The sequence below is a fragment of the Sander vitreus genome, chromosome 16 (genome assembly GCF_031162955.1).
Source record: "Sander vitreus isolate 19-12246 chromosome 16, sanVit1, whole genome shotgun sequence".
Lineage (NCBI taxonomy): Eukaryota > Metazoa > Chordata > Actinopteri > Perciformes > Percidae > Sander > Sander vitreus.
The window spans coordinates 6,580,166-6,596,274 of record NC_135870.1 but is presented as its reverse complement, the minus strand read 5'-3'; the positions used below and the strand labels follow the sequence as shown (position 1 = coordinate 6,596,274).

At 38.3% G+C, this 16,109-nt stretch overlaps 1 protein-coding gene, 1 long non-coding RNA gene and 1 pseudogene across 3 annotated transcripts; 2 read left to right on the top strand and 1 right to left on the bottom strand.

The window, feature by feature from the left end:
• Positions 1–415: 415 nt before the first annotated feature.
• Positions 416–6,695, bottom strand: LOC144530989 (uncharacterized). 2 transcript variants are annotated; one of them, XR_013503179.1, is made up of 3 exons: positions 6,369–6,695; positions 2,996–4,816; positions 416–2,088 (listed from the first exon to the last, which is right to left on the bottom strand). It is a non-coding gene; the product is annotated as an uncharacterized LOC144530989 (long non-coding RNA). The 2 variants fall into 2 exon arrangements; XR_013503178.1 differs by having other exon boundaries at positions 6,393–6,695.
• A 1,808-nt stretch (positions 6,696–8,503) lies between these two features.
• LOC144531285 (uncharacterized) lies at positions 8,504–9,794 on the top strand. The gene is made up of 2 exons (XM_078271338.1): positions 8,504–8,622; positions 9,272–9,794. Exon 2 carries the CDS (start codon positions 9,329–9,331, stop codon positions 9,650–9,652), a length of 324 nt encoding a protein of 107 aa, XP_078127464.1. The 5' UTR covers positions 8,504–8,622; positions 9,272–9,328; the 3' UTR covers positions 9,653–9,794.
• Positions 9,795–11,379: 1,585 nt separating this feature from the next.
• On the top strand, positions 11,380–15,960 carry LOC144531664 (lysosomal membrane ascorbate-dependent ferrireductase CYB561A3-like; annotated as a pseudogene).
• The last annotated feature ends 149 nt before the right edge of the window (positions 15,961–16,109 follow it).

Below are 16,109 nucleotides of genomic sequence, written 5' to 3'. Positions count from 1 at the left end.
CTTGAATTGTTTGAAATTAGTGATGTTTTCATCATATCACAAGATGGAAGCAGTATGTATTTTTAAAACATACTAATTAAAAGAAGAGGGTCACAAATGGATCTAATTACTCAGATTTCATAATTTCGGTATTAATAGAATTATTTCCAGTCAGGATTGTTATCGGTTACATAGTTAGAGTAAATTAATAAACTTATGAAGTAATGTGGACTGAATTATAACCAAGAGGTGCATGCATCTAATCCTTTGATAGGCGTAACTGATCATGAGCACAACTAGAGTAAGGATGGTACCTTAACTGTATAAGATCAATGCTACATCAAAATATCTGCCATGAAAAACCTATCAAAGCTGTTATGTTGCTTTTAAAACAGCACAGAAAATTACGAATATATCCAGCTGCCCGGGCAAAAAGAGTATGAATCTGAGCCTATACAGTCCTGAAATTATGTTTATATTCTGTGCAGTGCAAGAAGGCAGTAATACTCCTATATTTCTAGGATTGAGAGTTAAACTGTGTGTGTAATTTATTAACAAGGGCTCCTTTTAGCTTTACATATTCCAGGGGAGAAAATGTCTCCCAAGTGTATATACCAATAGCCTTTAACTAATGCTAAATTATATCGGAGACAAAGGATGTTTTTAGTCTAGTGCATAACAAGGAATGTCTTTATTTCCAAGTGCAATAAATGTGGAAGTATTTGCCTCAGTGGGGCTGGTGCTTAGATACAAGAACAAAGAGACAGTCAGAGTGCCGTAACAGAGTGTGTGTGTGTGTGTGTGTGTGTGTGTGTGTGTGTGTGCGTGTGTGTGTGTGTGTGTGTGTGTGTATATATACATATACACTATAGTTTGACAATTAATATAGTAGCCTATATATACAGTATATGCTACATACATTTCGGTGTGCTTTGCTAAATCAACTTGAGCAACATAAAAACAAAACAAATACAACACTGCAGTATGTAGAGACTCAAAGACTTAAATAATAAATTGTTAGTTTTAAGATGGTAAAATAATATGAAATTGTGGATAAAATGTTCGACTAAACAGACTACTAAACCCACTTAATCATCTTTTTACTATGCTGTTTTAAATGGGTTCTGTTTACTTTATGTAGTCTTAGCAATCACTTCAAATAAAATGCATAATGCATCCATTAGAAATGTCTTGCAGAGTTGAGAGCATCAATCTAATCTAAAAAAAACTACATTCAGAGGTAGAAGTTGTGTCTTAAGTTACTTTGATGGACATTATCATCATACACAAAGTGTATATATAGAATCAAATTTACAGACAGGGCCACAGTATCTTCAGTATACCACAAAAGCATGTTACTAAAAACCTCCATGCACTGACTGTCTATATAGAACACATTAACATTAGAGTCAGTACTCTTACAAACCTGCACATGAAGAACCATCAGTGTGTTGATGCTCCCTGCTTATTCACCCAGTTATTCTGACATCTGTTTGGATGATGATGACATTCTCAACTCTTAAATCAGGATATTGCATCTCATTTACTGGCCAGCAGGTAAACAATAGACATCAGTGTAATCAGTACTTAACTGTGTTCCTGTATTTTGCATTTTTAATTGTTTTGCAGGGTTCAGGTCCTCCAGTCACTCGGTGTATTAAATCTTCTCTGCACATCATCTTCAGGGCCTGATCATTTGGGTTGATCGGCCTTATTCCTTAAAGTAAGACGTCTGATATAGCTGAGGAGATTTTCACGAGTGTCTCTTTTGTTTCTCACTGTGAAAACACTGTTTTCTGTGTTATCAGGGCTCCTTTTTCGCAGTCTTTGTCTCTTGTAATAGGGGTAAAAATAATTCTGAACTCTTTTCAGTACGCCGTCAAAATAATAGAAATGATCGTATTCATCGTCATTAAGAAGATTGTCTTTCTGGTCTCTGATGGACATACGTTCTGTCTCCTGCTCTCCTGTATGCTTAAATGCATCCGTGGGTTCCTTTGAGTAAAACATCTTCGATCCCATTCCTGCAGCTCTCTCCATACAGTGTTTCCACCCAGCTGCAGTGCGATGTATTAAACCTCTGCAGAGTGGCATATTGTCATCTGTAGTCTGTAGGGAGAACTTTGCATCAGTACATTCACTGCTGAGAAATGTGACTCATTTCTTCTTACAATACATACACTTTTTGAAGTGAGAATTGAAACAAAAAAAAGTATTTTATTAGGTGGCCAATTATTAGCAATGTAACATTTTTGCTCTCAAAGATCAATCATTCATCAAATAAAAAAGTATAACCAAAAAAAATGCGTATTTTGAAATTGTTTTCTGATAGTTCTTAAGAATGTTAATATCCCTGCAGCATTATCAGTTTTATCAAAAAGTTCAACATTTTAGGGAATACAATAATTGGCTTTCTGGCCCACAGTTAGAAGAATATATGTCTGTCTGTTATATATAAGGCTTCAGACAGCAATTAGAGAGGGAAACAGCTAGCCTGGCTCTGTCAGAATGTAAAGAAACTCCAGCTACCAGCACCTCTAAAGCTCACTAATTAACACATAATATCTCATTTGTTCAATACGTACAAAAAACAAAATGTAAAAATTACAATTTCTTGTTTTATGGGGGGTTATGTGCCAAACTATTTTTTGCTTTTGAGCAGTTGCCATGCAACCAGCGGAGACTCCAGTAAGTTTACTGTGTCTGGCCAAGACATTTTTACACTGGTTTTCATAGGGATTGAACAAACGAGATATAACGTGTTAATTAGTGAACATTTTGTCCCCTTTGAACAGAGCATGGCTAACTGTTTCCCCTGTTTCCACTCTTTCTGCTATGCTAAGCTAATCCTCTGCTACATGTAGCCTCACACTTAACGGACCAATATGAGAGTGGTGTCAATTTTCTCATCTAATAGTCCACCATAATGCGATTGAGTGTATTTCCCAAAATGTCGAACCATTCCTTTAATTTCACCAGGTTTTTCATAGAAATCTGTTACTTCAGCTTTACTTACTTTTGGAAGCGTGTCTGTAGCTTGTTTGTAGGTTGTTTTTAAAGGTTTTGCAAATGTAAATGAGTCCACTTTTGGATCATTTTGGACTTCTTTTCTTTCAGTTACAGCTGTTTCTTCAGTGCCTTCATGAAGTTTGGTTGTATCTGCTGGGACGTCCTGTCTAATCCTGAGGCCGGTGAAGGACTTCTCAGTTGTAGCTTGTATAGTCCCAGTTTTCCATTTTATAAATCTGGGCTCAAATTCTGGACTCATTGTTGTCCTTGGGGTCTCTCTACTTGGCAGTCTGTCTGCTTTCTTAGTGCCGCCTTGATTGTAGGCTTCCGTACTTGATGTTGTCTCTTTTATCTCCATGTTTACTGTCGTTGTCTCTGCTATATGCTCTGTTTTTGCAGTTTCTCTTTCCGTCATTTTAAGTGAGGGAGGTAAAGGTATAACGGATTCTTCTGACGGCACATTTTCCTCTTGTTTAGTATGATTTATGCCCATAATTTCACCAGGTGTATTATAAGTCTCTGTGTGTTCTTGTGTCGATTTGATCTGCTCAGTATATACAGACACTGTATTTACTTTAGCTGTAATTTCTGCTGCTTTCATATCCATGCTGTGTGTTCTATCGAGCGGCGCATGCATTTTTAATGAAAACAGACTTTCTTTCAAACTCTTTGGTTCAATAAAAAATGTCTTCTTTGTAACTTTAGTCATGGGTGGGGGGTCACCCAACTCCTTTAGGGGTATATTTCCTGTTTTCCACCCAGTGTCTGTGTGCAGAATAAGTTTTATTTCCGATGATGGTACTTTTTGTGTCTTCCTCTCTGTGTCTCTGTGTGGGGGGAATAACATGACTAAGACTTCTTCTCCCACCTCAGTATGTATATGTTTGTGATCAACATCATTATTCTCTGTTTTATGCGCAGCTTGTAGGATAAATGCTATTTTTTTCTGATTTCCATTGTCAATATTTGTATGTGATCGTTCTGTTTGTCTTTCTCCCTCTGGGCGTCGAAGCTCTGCTTGTTTTGTGATTATCCTCACATTAAAATCTTCTTTATTATCATCCTGAGCAGACTTTATCTTGAACTGCAGTCTCTTCATAGATTCTGTCTTCTCTCTGGATATCAACAAGAGTTGCTTCTCAATATAAAATCCATCGTCATCATCATCATCATCATCATCATCATCATCATCATACACACTAGATGCAGCTTTTAAAGGTTGTTGCTTCTGAGCACTTTTTTGCAAGTTGAAGATCAAATGTTCGTTTTTCTTAATCGTTTTGACTGAACTTCTCTTTATCTCTGATTGTGATACATCTGAGGCATTCATTGAAGCGCTGCCAGGGTGCAGAGTAGCAGCTTGGGAAACGTCATTTTGACGGACTACAGCTTGTCCATCATACTTCATGAGAACTTTAATGTCCAACGCTTGCCGTGTGCTCTCTTTTTGTCTGATTTGTAGTTGTGCAATCTTTTCTTTGGACATTTTCTTGATGATCATTGCTGATCTTATTTCGCCCTCTTTAAAACAGCAGGAAATATTCACAGTTGTAGCAGCACAGTATCTCTTTGTCAGCATTTTCTGCAGTTGAACAATGGTGGCGGGTGCCAAGCTCTTGGATTTCTCCAGTGCGAAAGCCTGAAAATTGTGGCCTGAGGCGGCTGTGTGATGATTCAGTGTCCATGCAGACTCTGGATCAGGGGGATCTTTTATTATGTCCACGGCAATATGACTGGTTTCACTAATAGCATGCAGCGCTGGTAAAGCATCTGACCTCAGCAGAAAGGCTGGAACACTTTTTCCCTTTCCACAGAGGAGAGAAACAGCCTAAAGTGACGGGAGAGGAAGATAGAGTTGGTTACATAACTGACACCAGACAAATGCATGAGCCATGACATAAAAATAGCCATTTCAAGAACATTACTTCCTTCACCAGCAACATGGCTCTAGGGATAGCAAGGCCATTTGGTCAATCCATCACTTTGGTCCAGACTGACTATCTCAACAACTATTAGAGGGACGTTTCATCTGGCGCCATTATCAGGTCAAACTTTTAGCTCCTCCAATATTTCAGTTTATGATCAAATATCTGCAAAAATGGCATTCTGTCAGCCTCAGCCCGGATTTTATTTTTTTAATTACCAAATGTTAGCATGCTTAACTAACAGGTTGACAATTGTGAACATTAAAACCTGCTAAACACTAGCACGTAGGCATTGTTACTGTGAGTGTGTCAGCGGGTTGACGTTAGCATTTAGCTCAAAGCACAGCCCCAAAGAGCTGCTAACATGGCTGTAGACTCTTGGTTTCTAAGGCAGGGAGTGACAACTTTTAATGGTTCTTTTTTAGTGCTTTAATGTGTCTCTCTTCATGCTAAATCTTTCACTTTGATGGCAGTTCCCTCAGCACACACACACACACACACACACACACACAAACACAGTGTCACACACACACACACACACACACACACACACACACACACACACAGTGCGTTTCACTATCCCATCATTGATATAATGCATTCCCAACTAAAACATTGCAACTAAATGCCTAACCTTAACCCTTACCCTAACCCTAACCCTAACCTAATTCTAACCCTAATCCTAAAACTAAGTCTTAACTCAAACAGCCCTTTAAAGTTGTGGGGTCCAGCATTTTGGCCCCACAAAGCTGTCCAGACCCCACAAGTATACTGGACTCCCGGTTTTTGGACCCCACGAATATAGTTAAACAAGAACACACACACAAACACAGTCACACACACATGCAGCAGGGTATGTTTAATGGTAAGTAGAAAGAAGGAACTCTCAACAGGAGATATTCAAATTTCCGCAACTGTTGCAGTTACTCTTTCAGTAAATTTATTTCTTCATGTCTGTTTAACCGTGAGATTTATATTCTACTTCTCGTTCTTAGTCATCCTATTGGTAGTATTGTAAGGTCTCCATGTCTCCAAGGTCTTTTCTGCCCTATAAAGCAGTTTCCTAGTAAAGTGTCTCTCTCTGAGCCAAAGGCATTAGTTGGAAATGTATCTCTCTGATCTCCCATAAATATTCTGAACACATGCAAAAACAAGCTGCAGGTCAGATTTTCTTATTATTAACAGTGTTAAATTAGTACAAAAATAAACCCTGGTTGTTATCGTCAGTGTGATGATCAGCTTCATGTTTTTAGCTAGTGTAGTTTTGAGGCAGTTGACTGTTAAAATCGCACCTGTTATTCTAATAATTCATGCACACGCCAGAGAGCAGCAGGACAGAGAAATGCAGTAAGGTAAAAACAAATAATTTGCATACAGAGGATATGAAATATAGTAGCAATAGTTGTGATCACAATTCAGTACATGAACAGAGAAAATATGTAGTAGTATGCATACCAATACTGATTGAAATAAGCATACCAGTATTCCTGTAAATTCCTGATGAGACAAACATCCATGATCATCATGGACTGTGTGTGTCCAGTAAAAAGGGGAGGTCCCCAGTTTGTGCACACAGTTTCTCTTGATACACATGCATTGGTGTTCAGTTTGGGTCTCAAGTATCTCCAGTCCTGGGGGACCCATCTGAAGCAATTTTCTGCATAAACTCCAACAGCAATAATCCATGACCCCATCCCCGTCCCCAAGGGGACTCAGGTCAGAGACAAGCAGGGACACCAGCAGCAGCCACGGCCTCATTGTGCTGAGAATGAGTGCTGGAAGGCAGCATAAACCCAACCGTAACGCTGTTATCTTTAATGCACCTTTCTCATCTCACTTTGAATATGCAAACCATGCAGCAAATATGACTCTGCTCTATCTAACAAGGTGCTGTAGTTACAAAGAGGCAATTTTATATCACTTCCACAGTGGCAAACCTTATAGGAAAGTTGAACTAGTTCCTAATGAGTTAAGTAGCTTCTCCATTTCAGAATAAACTGGTTTAATGTCCACAGGAACAATTGTAATACATACCACTGCTGTATCACATTTCAGAATAACTTACAAGATAAGTCTATTAATATTTTATCTTCTTCGTATTGTCTACAAATCCCAATAAAACATACAAAACCAACAATGAATTGATCCTACTAACAAGTGTTGTACATGTATCCAAAGCCTGATATATCGTATCCCTCTGTGACATAGAGATCCACTGTTGTCCAAACACTATATACTACCTGTTCCTTCATTACAATGAGCATATACTGTAGGCACTGTAGTTTATTTTGATCTGATCCCACATACACAGTCCTGCAGCTAGAAATTCTCACTAGAGCACCAATTGTGTATTAATCTGCAATTAAAAATAGTCCCCAACAAATGAACTGTTGACTCGCGTTTAAGTAACGTTTTCTAAAAACTACAATGCCCAAATGTTTAAGGATATTTAGGACTATTTAACCTTTTTAAGAAATTAAAATATATATTTGTGACCTGTAACATTTTCAGTAGGATGGATGGGCTTGAGTGACACAGATAGTGTAGGGAATCAGAAAGTATTGAGAGATGGACACATCGTTGGTTTTGATTAGTGTTAGGGTAGTCTCGCTTTGCCAGACCTTCCTTCAGCGTGGCGCTGCAGAGAGGGGTCTGGCTAGTCCACACAGCATTCCAGGGTGGGAGAAAAACCTCCTCTGGTTTATTGGCATTTCTTTAAACCATTCACAATCGTCTTGGGTGGCGCTAAGCCCCATAGGCAAAATTACGAATCCCACTATGGCCACGCCAAGACCCGCCCTACGAAGCAGCTCGATTGGTTGGGGTTACGCATTTCACCTCGAGTGGTTAAGGTTAGGATAGCCGATTGGTCAGGGGATAGGACCTGAACAAATGGGGTTACGTTACCTTGTGTTCTCATGGACGCCTGGCTAATAAATGCTATTGAAGGGCGGGTCTTGGCGTGGCCATAGTGGGATTCGTAATATCGCGCATTGTACGGAGCAATGGTACCGCTGCAAAACAGCCTCGGGAAGGAACTTGTTTTGGTGGAACGTTCAAAGGTTGTTTTAGTCGTGCGACAGAAAACTCAGATTGGACAGATAGTCTAGCTAGCTGTCTGGATTTACCCTGCAGAGATCTGAGGAGCAGTTAACCATAGTCCTCAGAAATCCACCGGAGTTTAAAATGCCAACACCAAGGAAGCCCAAGGCCACAGATATGAATGAGTGAAATCCGGCGGAATTTCCGTCAGCAACGGAGCAATCCCGGAAATGGAACGTCGAGGAAATAGACTAGTGTTAGGGTTAACCCTAACCCTGTTTCGTGATTTTCGTGACAATAAGAATAACAACTTAAAACCTTAACACTTAAATGACTACAGGGCAGATTACTGTAACAGAAACACCTGGTTCAGACACAACTGTTTACTAAAACTGATAATTACCCTTTTATAATGGTTAAGGATGTTGTTAATTAGTGTTATTGTTGTCTTGTCACTGACAAAAATATGGGTAAAAGAGATGCTAGGTGTAATGGACACCTATACGATCCTTGATCTTTTGAAGCAGGTGCACATACAGTATATTTCCCTACCATAGCTGTGCTAAATGTTTTTGCATATTATCAGACTTCCATAAGACACCAGCTGCTGAAGTCAGGAGAACAGCCACAGTGCATTATTGTCACCTTGACTTTGGTGTCGCAGCAGGTAAGAATTCATTTTGTGTTTAATCCAGATTAGACATTAAGAAAAGACGAAAATGATAACAAAATCTGGTGTGTATTGTGTATTAAATACACATATGTGTTTGTGTTCGAGTATGCAGGGAAGAAATAATTGCAATTTCTGTGCTCGTAGAAGACTTACTTTTGTACACGTTGAATGGCTCAAACCAAACTCAAAAAACAAGCAGGTTGATTAACAATAGAAAATATAGCAGCATTGTAGCTAATGTCTTTTCCTTTTCCATTCATATACATCAATCACATGCTGGAGTGGATGGTGTTATGTGCAAACTAAATTGATAATGTCACATTGTACTCCAAAAGGCATTAAAATAATAAAATTCAAAAGTTTGATTTGCCACATGCTTATTCAATATGCGAGTAAAATGCAGAATGGCAAACATTATATGCTCTGCTAAAAGGCTAGTGTAAAATAAAGAATGGTAAGTAGAATAAAAATAAGAATTAAAGAAATACTGTAGGCTATGACAAATTATAAGACAAATGATTGTACAGTACATTCAAGTGTGGAGAAAAAGGCCTGGGGGCATTGTTTTTGAGCATACAAACAAATGTAATATGTCCACAAATTTGAATACAGGTTATGAGGAATATCACTTTTTAAATTACAGCCTCAAGCAAGACCTGCAGTCCTGACCAATCGTAGCAGTCACTTCAGACATAACGAAATGGGAAATATCAACACTGCATGCCAGATGAGCAACCTCAGCAAAAGGAACGTCCGGGTGTTCATCACTGAGAAGGCTCTGGAGCTTGACGGCTTCATCGACTCCCAGCCCGAAGAGGATGATAAGATCGTGAAGTTCATCTTCAGGAAGGACGTCAAGTGCGTCCGTGTGCCGGTCTCTGAGACTAAGGAAGTGCCCTGGGATGCTAATCACTTTCTGTCTGTCTTCGTGGAGGATGAAAATGATGAAAACATTTATTCCAAGCAAATCATACACAACATGGCGCTGAGTGCTCCGATTACTGTGCTGCTCTATGATGTGTAGATTAACACCTTTTGCTCATGTGGTCATTACTGTCTGCTAGAGTAGGAAGTTGCATTACATTGCTGACTCAAACAGGTCTGAATACTGTTTGCTGTTCATGTATCTCTTGTGATGCCTCTAATAAAAATTCTGCACAGCTTCACTGCCCTCTTGCCTTTGCATTTGTCATTACAAAGAAAAATTAGGTTAAACATTCACTCTCATTGCGTGACTGGCCCTCTGTGATCATCTGCTTTCATCCAGATCTCAGGATTGTTGCTGAACAGTGAAGGCTTTATTCATACTGGAGATCTGTGCTAAATTAGATGACATGCTAAGACATATCTATCACGCACATGTTGTTCTGAAAAAGAAAAAAGTACTTCATAACACCTTGCAAAACAATACATGTGATCCAGCGTGTTGTAGTTTTGCTTAGTCATATAAAGCATTTTTGTGATGGCTCATGCTTACTACACGTCATCTATAAATCAATGTTACTAAACTAAAACACGTTAACATCAATAACAGCCTTGTGTAGTTTAATTAGTTTTAATACCTATTACATTTTTTTTCAAAGCTTGACATCACCTTTCTTCTATTTTAGCTCAGTGCTATATATAAATATGTCTTATAAATACTTTAATGTTACATTCAGTTTGTTTTGTAATAAATATGCACATTCAGAGTGCATGGCAAATCAACATGACTAAGCAAAAAGTGAGTTATGTTATGAAACATGGAATTTTGTAAATGACAAAACAGACATAGTCCCACTTAAAGCGTCCCTCCCTTTAACACCAGACTTATTTATCATTAGAAACGATTTCTGGCGCTACTAAGATGATCTATAAAAGAATAGTGAAAGCGGAACAACAGGAAATTTGGTCATGGTTATGGTTTGGGACCATCTTTAGGTACAAAGAGAGTAAATAAACAGGATTGATATGAGGAGCAGAAGCACTCTGGTGAGTACGAACACGTCATGGACAGTTTGGTTTTGAAAGCTCATTTAAGCTGTACTGTATAATTTCAAGGAATTTGTACTTTCCGTCTTTATTCCTCCACTACAATTCAGAGGTAAATATCAGTCTTTCTTACTGCAGAGCTTATAGCTACTAGTTAATTCAGATTTTAACTTTTCAATTACAATGCATTGGTTCCCTGCTGAAATCTCATAATTATTAAGTCATGTTAGTCTGTAATTGAGTCCTAACCCCAACGTTTTTTCTAAAATCATTTTCATAATTCTAGTTCAGCAACGCACCTAATACTTCATTGGTAAATTTGACATAAAAAACAAGTGGAAATACTTTCACTGCATTACCAGATTTTTAAAGAAAATATGTTTTTTAGGACCCAGTTATGGCCAGAATTATCATTATAAGACTGGGGCTTTCGCAGTGTTAGAGACTGACCTGCCCACCAGTAGCTACACCCTGACCAATTGCAACAATAAAATGCTACTTACACGTTAGCACATCAGTAATAATAATAATCCAGTAATATCATCTGTATATGTCACTATGAAATGGGCTATTCTAGCCTGGTTGACACCAGACCCTTCTCAGTTGTAACTGAGAGTGACTTGCAGACAAATCTCAAATTTGCCGGAAGTTCGTCAGGGTTTTCCCAGGCTAGGGCTATTCTTCTTAATTTTGCTTTTTTGATACTTATATTTAATTTAACTCACTTTTTCCTACTTATGACATACTACATTACACTCCCTTCCTCCCAAACTCACAGATATGAGGCGGTCTGTGTTTTTCTATGTCACCTACGTGCTGTGCCTGTGTTTGGGCCAGCTCTGTCTGCTCTCTGTGAGCTGCTGGAGCTCGTACTGGCGAGGCGGTTTCTCCTGAGATGGATCAGCTCTGCATTTCAACTGGCATCCTGTCCTCATGGTGTCTGGGCTGCTGGTTCTGTGTGGCAATGGTAAGTTACTACACTGTAGGGGTGGGGGGAAAAAATCGATACAGCATAGTATCGCAATATCTTTTGTGGCAGTACTGTATCGATACACAGACACCAAGTATCAGTCTTTTATTATACAAAATTGCACATGAGAATTTAACTTTTTGGCACTAGAATCATTTTAGACTTGAAAAAAGGAAGATCCTGCACTCTGCTCTTGCTACAGCAAGACTTTCCTCGACAAAGGTCCAGAGGGACCGAAACATTAGTTTCTTCAATAAATGGTGATGCTTTAGCAAGAGCAGAGTGCGGGATCTTCCTTTTTTCAAGTCTAAAATGATATTTTTCAACACACGTGCATAGATGAATTGTTGGATGTGCGAATTGTTTCTTCGTAAAGTCGTAAGGTCTACTAAATGGTGAGATAAACAAACAGAAATGTATCTTTTTAGATAAAACAGATGTTGACAAAGTTTTCCTTTGGGACTTAATTCTCAAGTTGGAAAAAAGGGTAATAAATTGCAATATATCGCAGAATATCGCAATATGTTTAAAATAGCAATGATATTGTATCGTAACTAGAGATGGTCCGATACCATTTTTTGCTTCCCGATACCGATCCTGATACCTGAACTTGCGTATCAGCCGATACCGAGTACTGATCCAATACCAGTGTGTCATATATTTTATTATGTTTTAACAACTGTATACTACTATCCCTGTATGGATGTGATATTATTTCTATCTTTGTTATCGGTCTGGCTCAGGTTAAAGTCTTTGTGAAACATGAATGCCCCAGAACGTTCTTTTATTATCCAGTTTGACAGTCAGTTATAACGGAAAAAGAACATAAATGAACTACTTTAACGTATTTTTTCTTTAGGGCTTTATTACGTGGTATCGGATCGGTGCATAAACTCCAGTACTTCCCGATACCGATACCAGCGTTTTAGGCAGTATCGGAGCCGATACCGATACTGGTATCGGTATCAGAACATCTCTAATCGTAACATAACTATCTTGATAATATCGTATCGTGGGGGCTCTGGGGATTCCCACCCCTACTATACTATAGTAATGTCTTCTTACAGCGCTGCAGTATATACATTTAGTTGCCAGTTTATTAGGTACACCAAGCTGAAACTAATTCAGCATTTTTGCAATAAATGTAATCTTCATGAAGGTTATAATGTTCATTATTTTAGAGGATGTGTTTTGTTGTGCTGTTGAACTGTATTGCATTGTACAGTGAGGTGTTTCTGTTATTAAGCCTGCTGTTGATATGAATGGGGTGGACAAAATAATAGAAAACAAAGTGTAGCCTCAGCTATCCTCAAAATAAAAATGCCATCAGGCCCACAATACTTCAGAAGGAAAAATAAATGGGGTTGCTGTAATTGGTGGATCATTTGTGTCCCAGCGACCATACAGAAAATATTGGTCTTTAATGGGATCTCCATCAATTTAACACATGTTTACTTGTCACAAAGTGTACAACTTGGTACAGTATAATGTCTCTGAAGGGAGCTTTCCAAAGTCTCAGAAAATAACCCAGATAATGTCACCAGGATTGGCCATTCTTTTATTTTTTATCTGTCTGTTGTTTGTATTGGAAAAGTAATAATCTGTACAGCTGGGTGGGCATCTGTACTGTGCTAATGTTTACATTCCAGATACGGATATAAGGTAATGAATTATTAAATATACTTGAGGGAACTGTGAGAAAACACTGAACCACATCTATCAAATTCTTCTTCAAATCCATAAAACATTGGTTACTGACCAATCAAATATGCTGCCATAATCTGGAATAATGTGTTTGTCTTTGTGTAGTGTCTCTGTGTGGGCTTATGTGCTTGGTGCTTCTGTGTTGTCGATGTGTTTTAATGTGTGTCTGTGCACTTTTACCTGTATCTACTTAATATTGGGTTATGTTTTTCTCATGCCATCAACCTGCCAGCTGTCATGATCTAGAACAGTGGTTGTGTCATTTTACTTGTCTATGCTTATGTGTTCTTGTTTTATGCTTATGTGTTGTATTGTTGTAGCCTATCTAATGTTTTAAGCCATCAACCTGCTAGGGGACTGCAGATGAAAATTAGCCTGCATGGCTAAATCTGGCACATTTACATGTTGGACTCTGTACTCATGTTGATTAATGTGCATTGTCCCTTTTAAATAAAGAAATCAAAAAAAAAAAAAAAAAATCATTCCCTCCTCGTCATTTCACCATGCTGTTAATAATGGGTCCTTGGTCTGGCTTCCGTGTTCTCTGCTATGGTTCCACAGCAGCACCCTGAAACCTGTCCATATCTGGATGGGAAAAGCAATGTTGATCCTCAGTCTGGCCTCCTGTATTAGTGGCATCAATGAGAAACTGCTCCTTACTCGGTAAGTGCTCAAATATCCAACAGATGGCATCACAATGTCCTCTTTATTTCAACGGAAAACAGCCAAAATCACACTCAAATGTACACAACATTAATAAAAGCATGATGCAGGTTTTGTTGCAGTTGCACTATAAATGAATAAGAACCATGCCAGAAATGTAACTTAATTTTTTCCTTTCCTGTAGTAACGGAAGCAGTGGTAACCTGTACAACTCTCTGCCTGTGGAAGCAAAGTTTGCAAACTCCCTTGGCATCCTCATTGTGGCCTTTGGATTGGTCGTCTTTGGCATCCTGTCCAAAAACAGATGGCGGCGGCCGGAAACAGATAGTGAACGTGCTCATGTGAGTATGGATGCCATAACAGTGATCATCAATCAATGCCACCAAATGAGATCATTTTGGTTTGAGTTGACATAGATGTGAATTACATATTGCCACACAGTACATTTAAGTAATTGTTGTAGTCAAAGTTACCATGTCACTGGGATAAAACATGTTGTTTTGTTCCGCCAATATTCATTCAGATGAATTGTACTTGACGTGTTCATGATTGATTCATTTTGTGTCAGTATTTTAACTCTCTGGGTGAAATAATAATCTAGATGTCATTTTTAATTACAGCTTCTGCTCAATGAAGAGACAGTATGTGAGAACACTGATACAATGTGCCATGGCGAGCACTGGCGCTGGTTTTCATTCCTACCAGAAGAAAACTGCATTGTATTTCTCTGATTAACATGTTTACAAAGGATATAAGAAAACCTTGTATTGAAGTTGTTTGAAGTGTTTATTTTTAATAAATTACAGAAATGCACGTTCAGTATCATTATTGCAGCTTCACAAAAAGGCTTGTATTACTAATGTTACTACATGGTATGGTTTAGAAACAATAAAAGAGTTGTAACCTAACAGTTAAACTGTTATCAATTACAGGAGGGAATTTCAAGGAATAAATAATCTAGTTGTTTAGCACTTCTTTTTTTCTTTTTCATCATTGCTAGTCATTTCGTTTAGGAAATTCTTCAGCAGCTCGTTAAGCAAAACAGCATATTAGCACACAAAAAAACAGTTGTTAAAATCATAAAAGTATGAAACATCAAAAAGCAGTAAAAGAAGCCATAGATGTTACACTATATGACTATCTCCTGCTGAGCTTTCTGGATCTTGAGTTGATTCTTTTGGATGAGGATTTCAGTTTATCTGATACAGTTGTGTTGTATTTTATTAACAATGTAGGCGTTTAGGAGTCTCATTTGTGTCATTTTTGGCTGTCATTACAAATAATACAAGTCACTTGTGTTATTAAACTGATGAACAGAAACTGCAGTGTTGTTGTAGCCTAGTGTATTAAAGGCCCAGACCACTAGAGGTCAGCGTTGAGCAGCAGTACCATTAAAGTAAAGTAAATAAAGTACAATAGATTCAGACGGGCTATGAAGGACAAAACATTATGCAGTGACAATTTAAATTCCAACAATATCAAGCGCAGTTAGATAATATGAATGGAAAATTACAGTATGTCCACACACTGACAACCACAATCATATTTGAGCTGCTCCTGTACATTTTTACAGTTTGACAGGCTGACCAATTGTCAACTTTACAAATGTCAACCAAAATAATAAAGACAATGCTTTTTACATTGCTGCCAACAAGGTGCAAGGTGTTTTAACTTTATTTGTCATGGGCACAACAATTACAGCAAGGACAATCTTGGGCTTCAGGCACCGTCCAACAATACAACAACAATAGAGAAATATTGCGAGTTAAGATATAAAGCTAAAACATAATAAAATATAAAAAAATAAATAATAAAGTATGGTCAACTTAACAGATCAATAGATATGAAAGAAAAAAGAATTCCCTGTTGTTGTAGTACCCATCCCAGATGAGAGGCAGCATTACATCTTGAAGAGCGTCCCACATTAAAAGAGGACGGGAAAATAAAAACACTTCCTGTAAGCCAATTTGTTTTCCTAGGACGGCGAAGGAATCGCCCGCCCAACTCTCCCTCTGATTGGCTAGTACTCCTTGCCTTCGTTGGTTGGATTGGTTAGGTTTAGGCAAGAAGAGTGGGATTGGTTAAGATTTGGGTAAGAATGTCAGGATAAGCCAATCAGAGGCAGAGTAGGGCGGGTCATGCCTTCGCCATCCTTGGAAAAAAAAGAACTCGC

What these genes read in the sequence shown, in the direction of transcription:
- LOC144531285 (XM_078271338.1), top strand. Translation starts at nt 9,329, where the DNA reads ATGGGAAATATCAACACTGCATGCCAGATGAGCAACCTCAGCAAAAGG.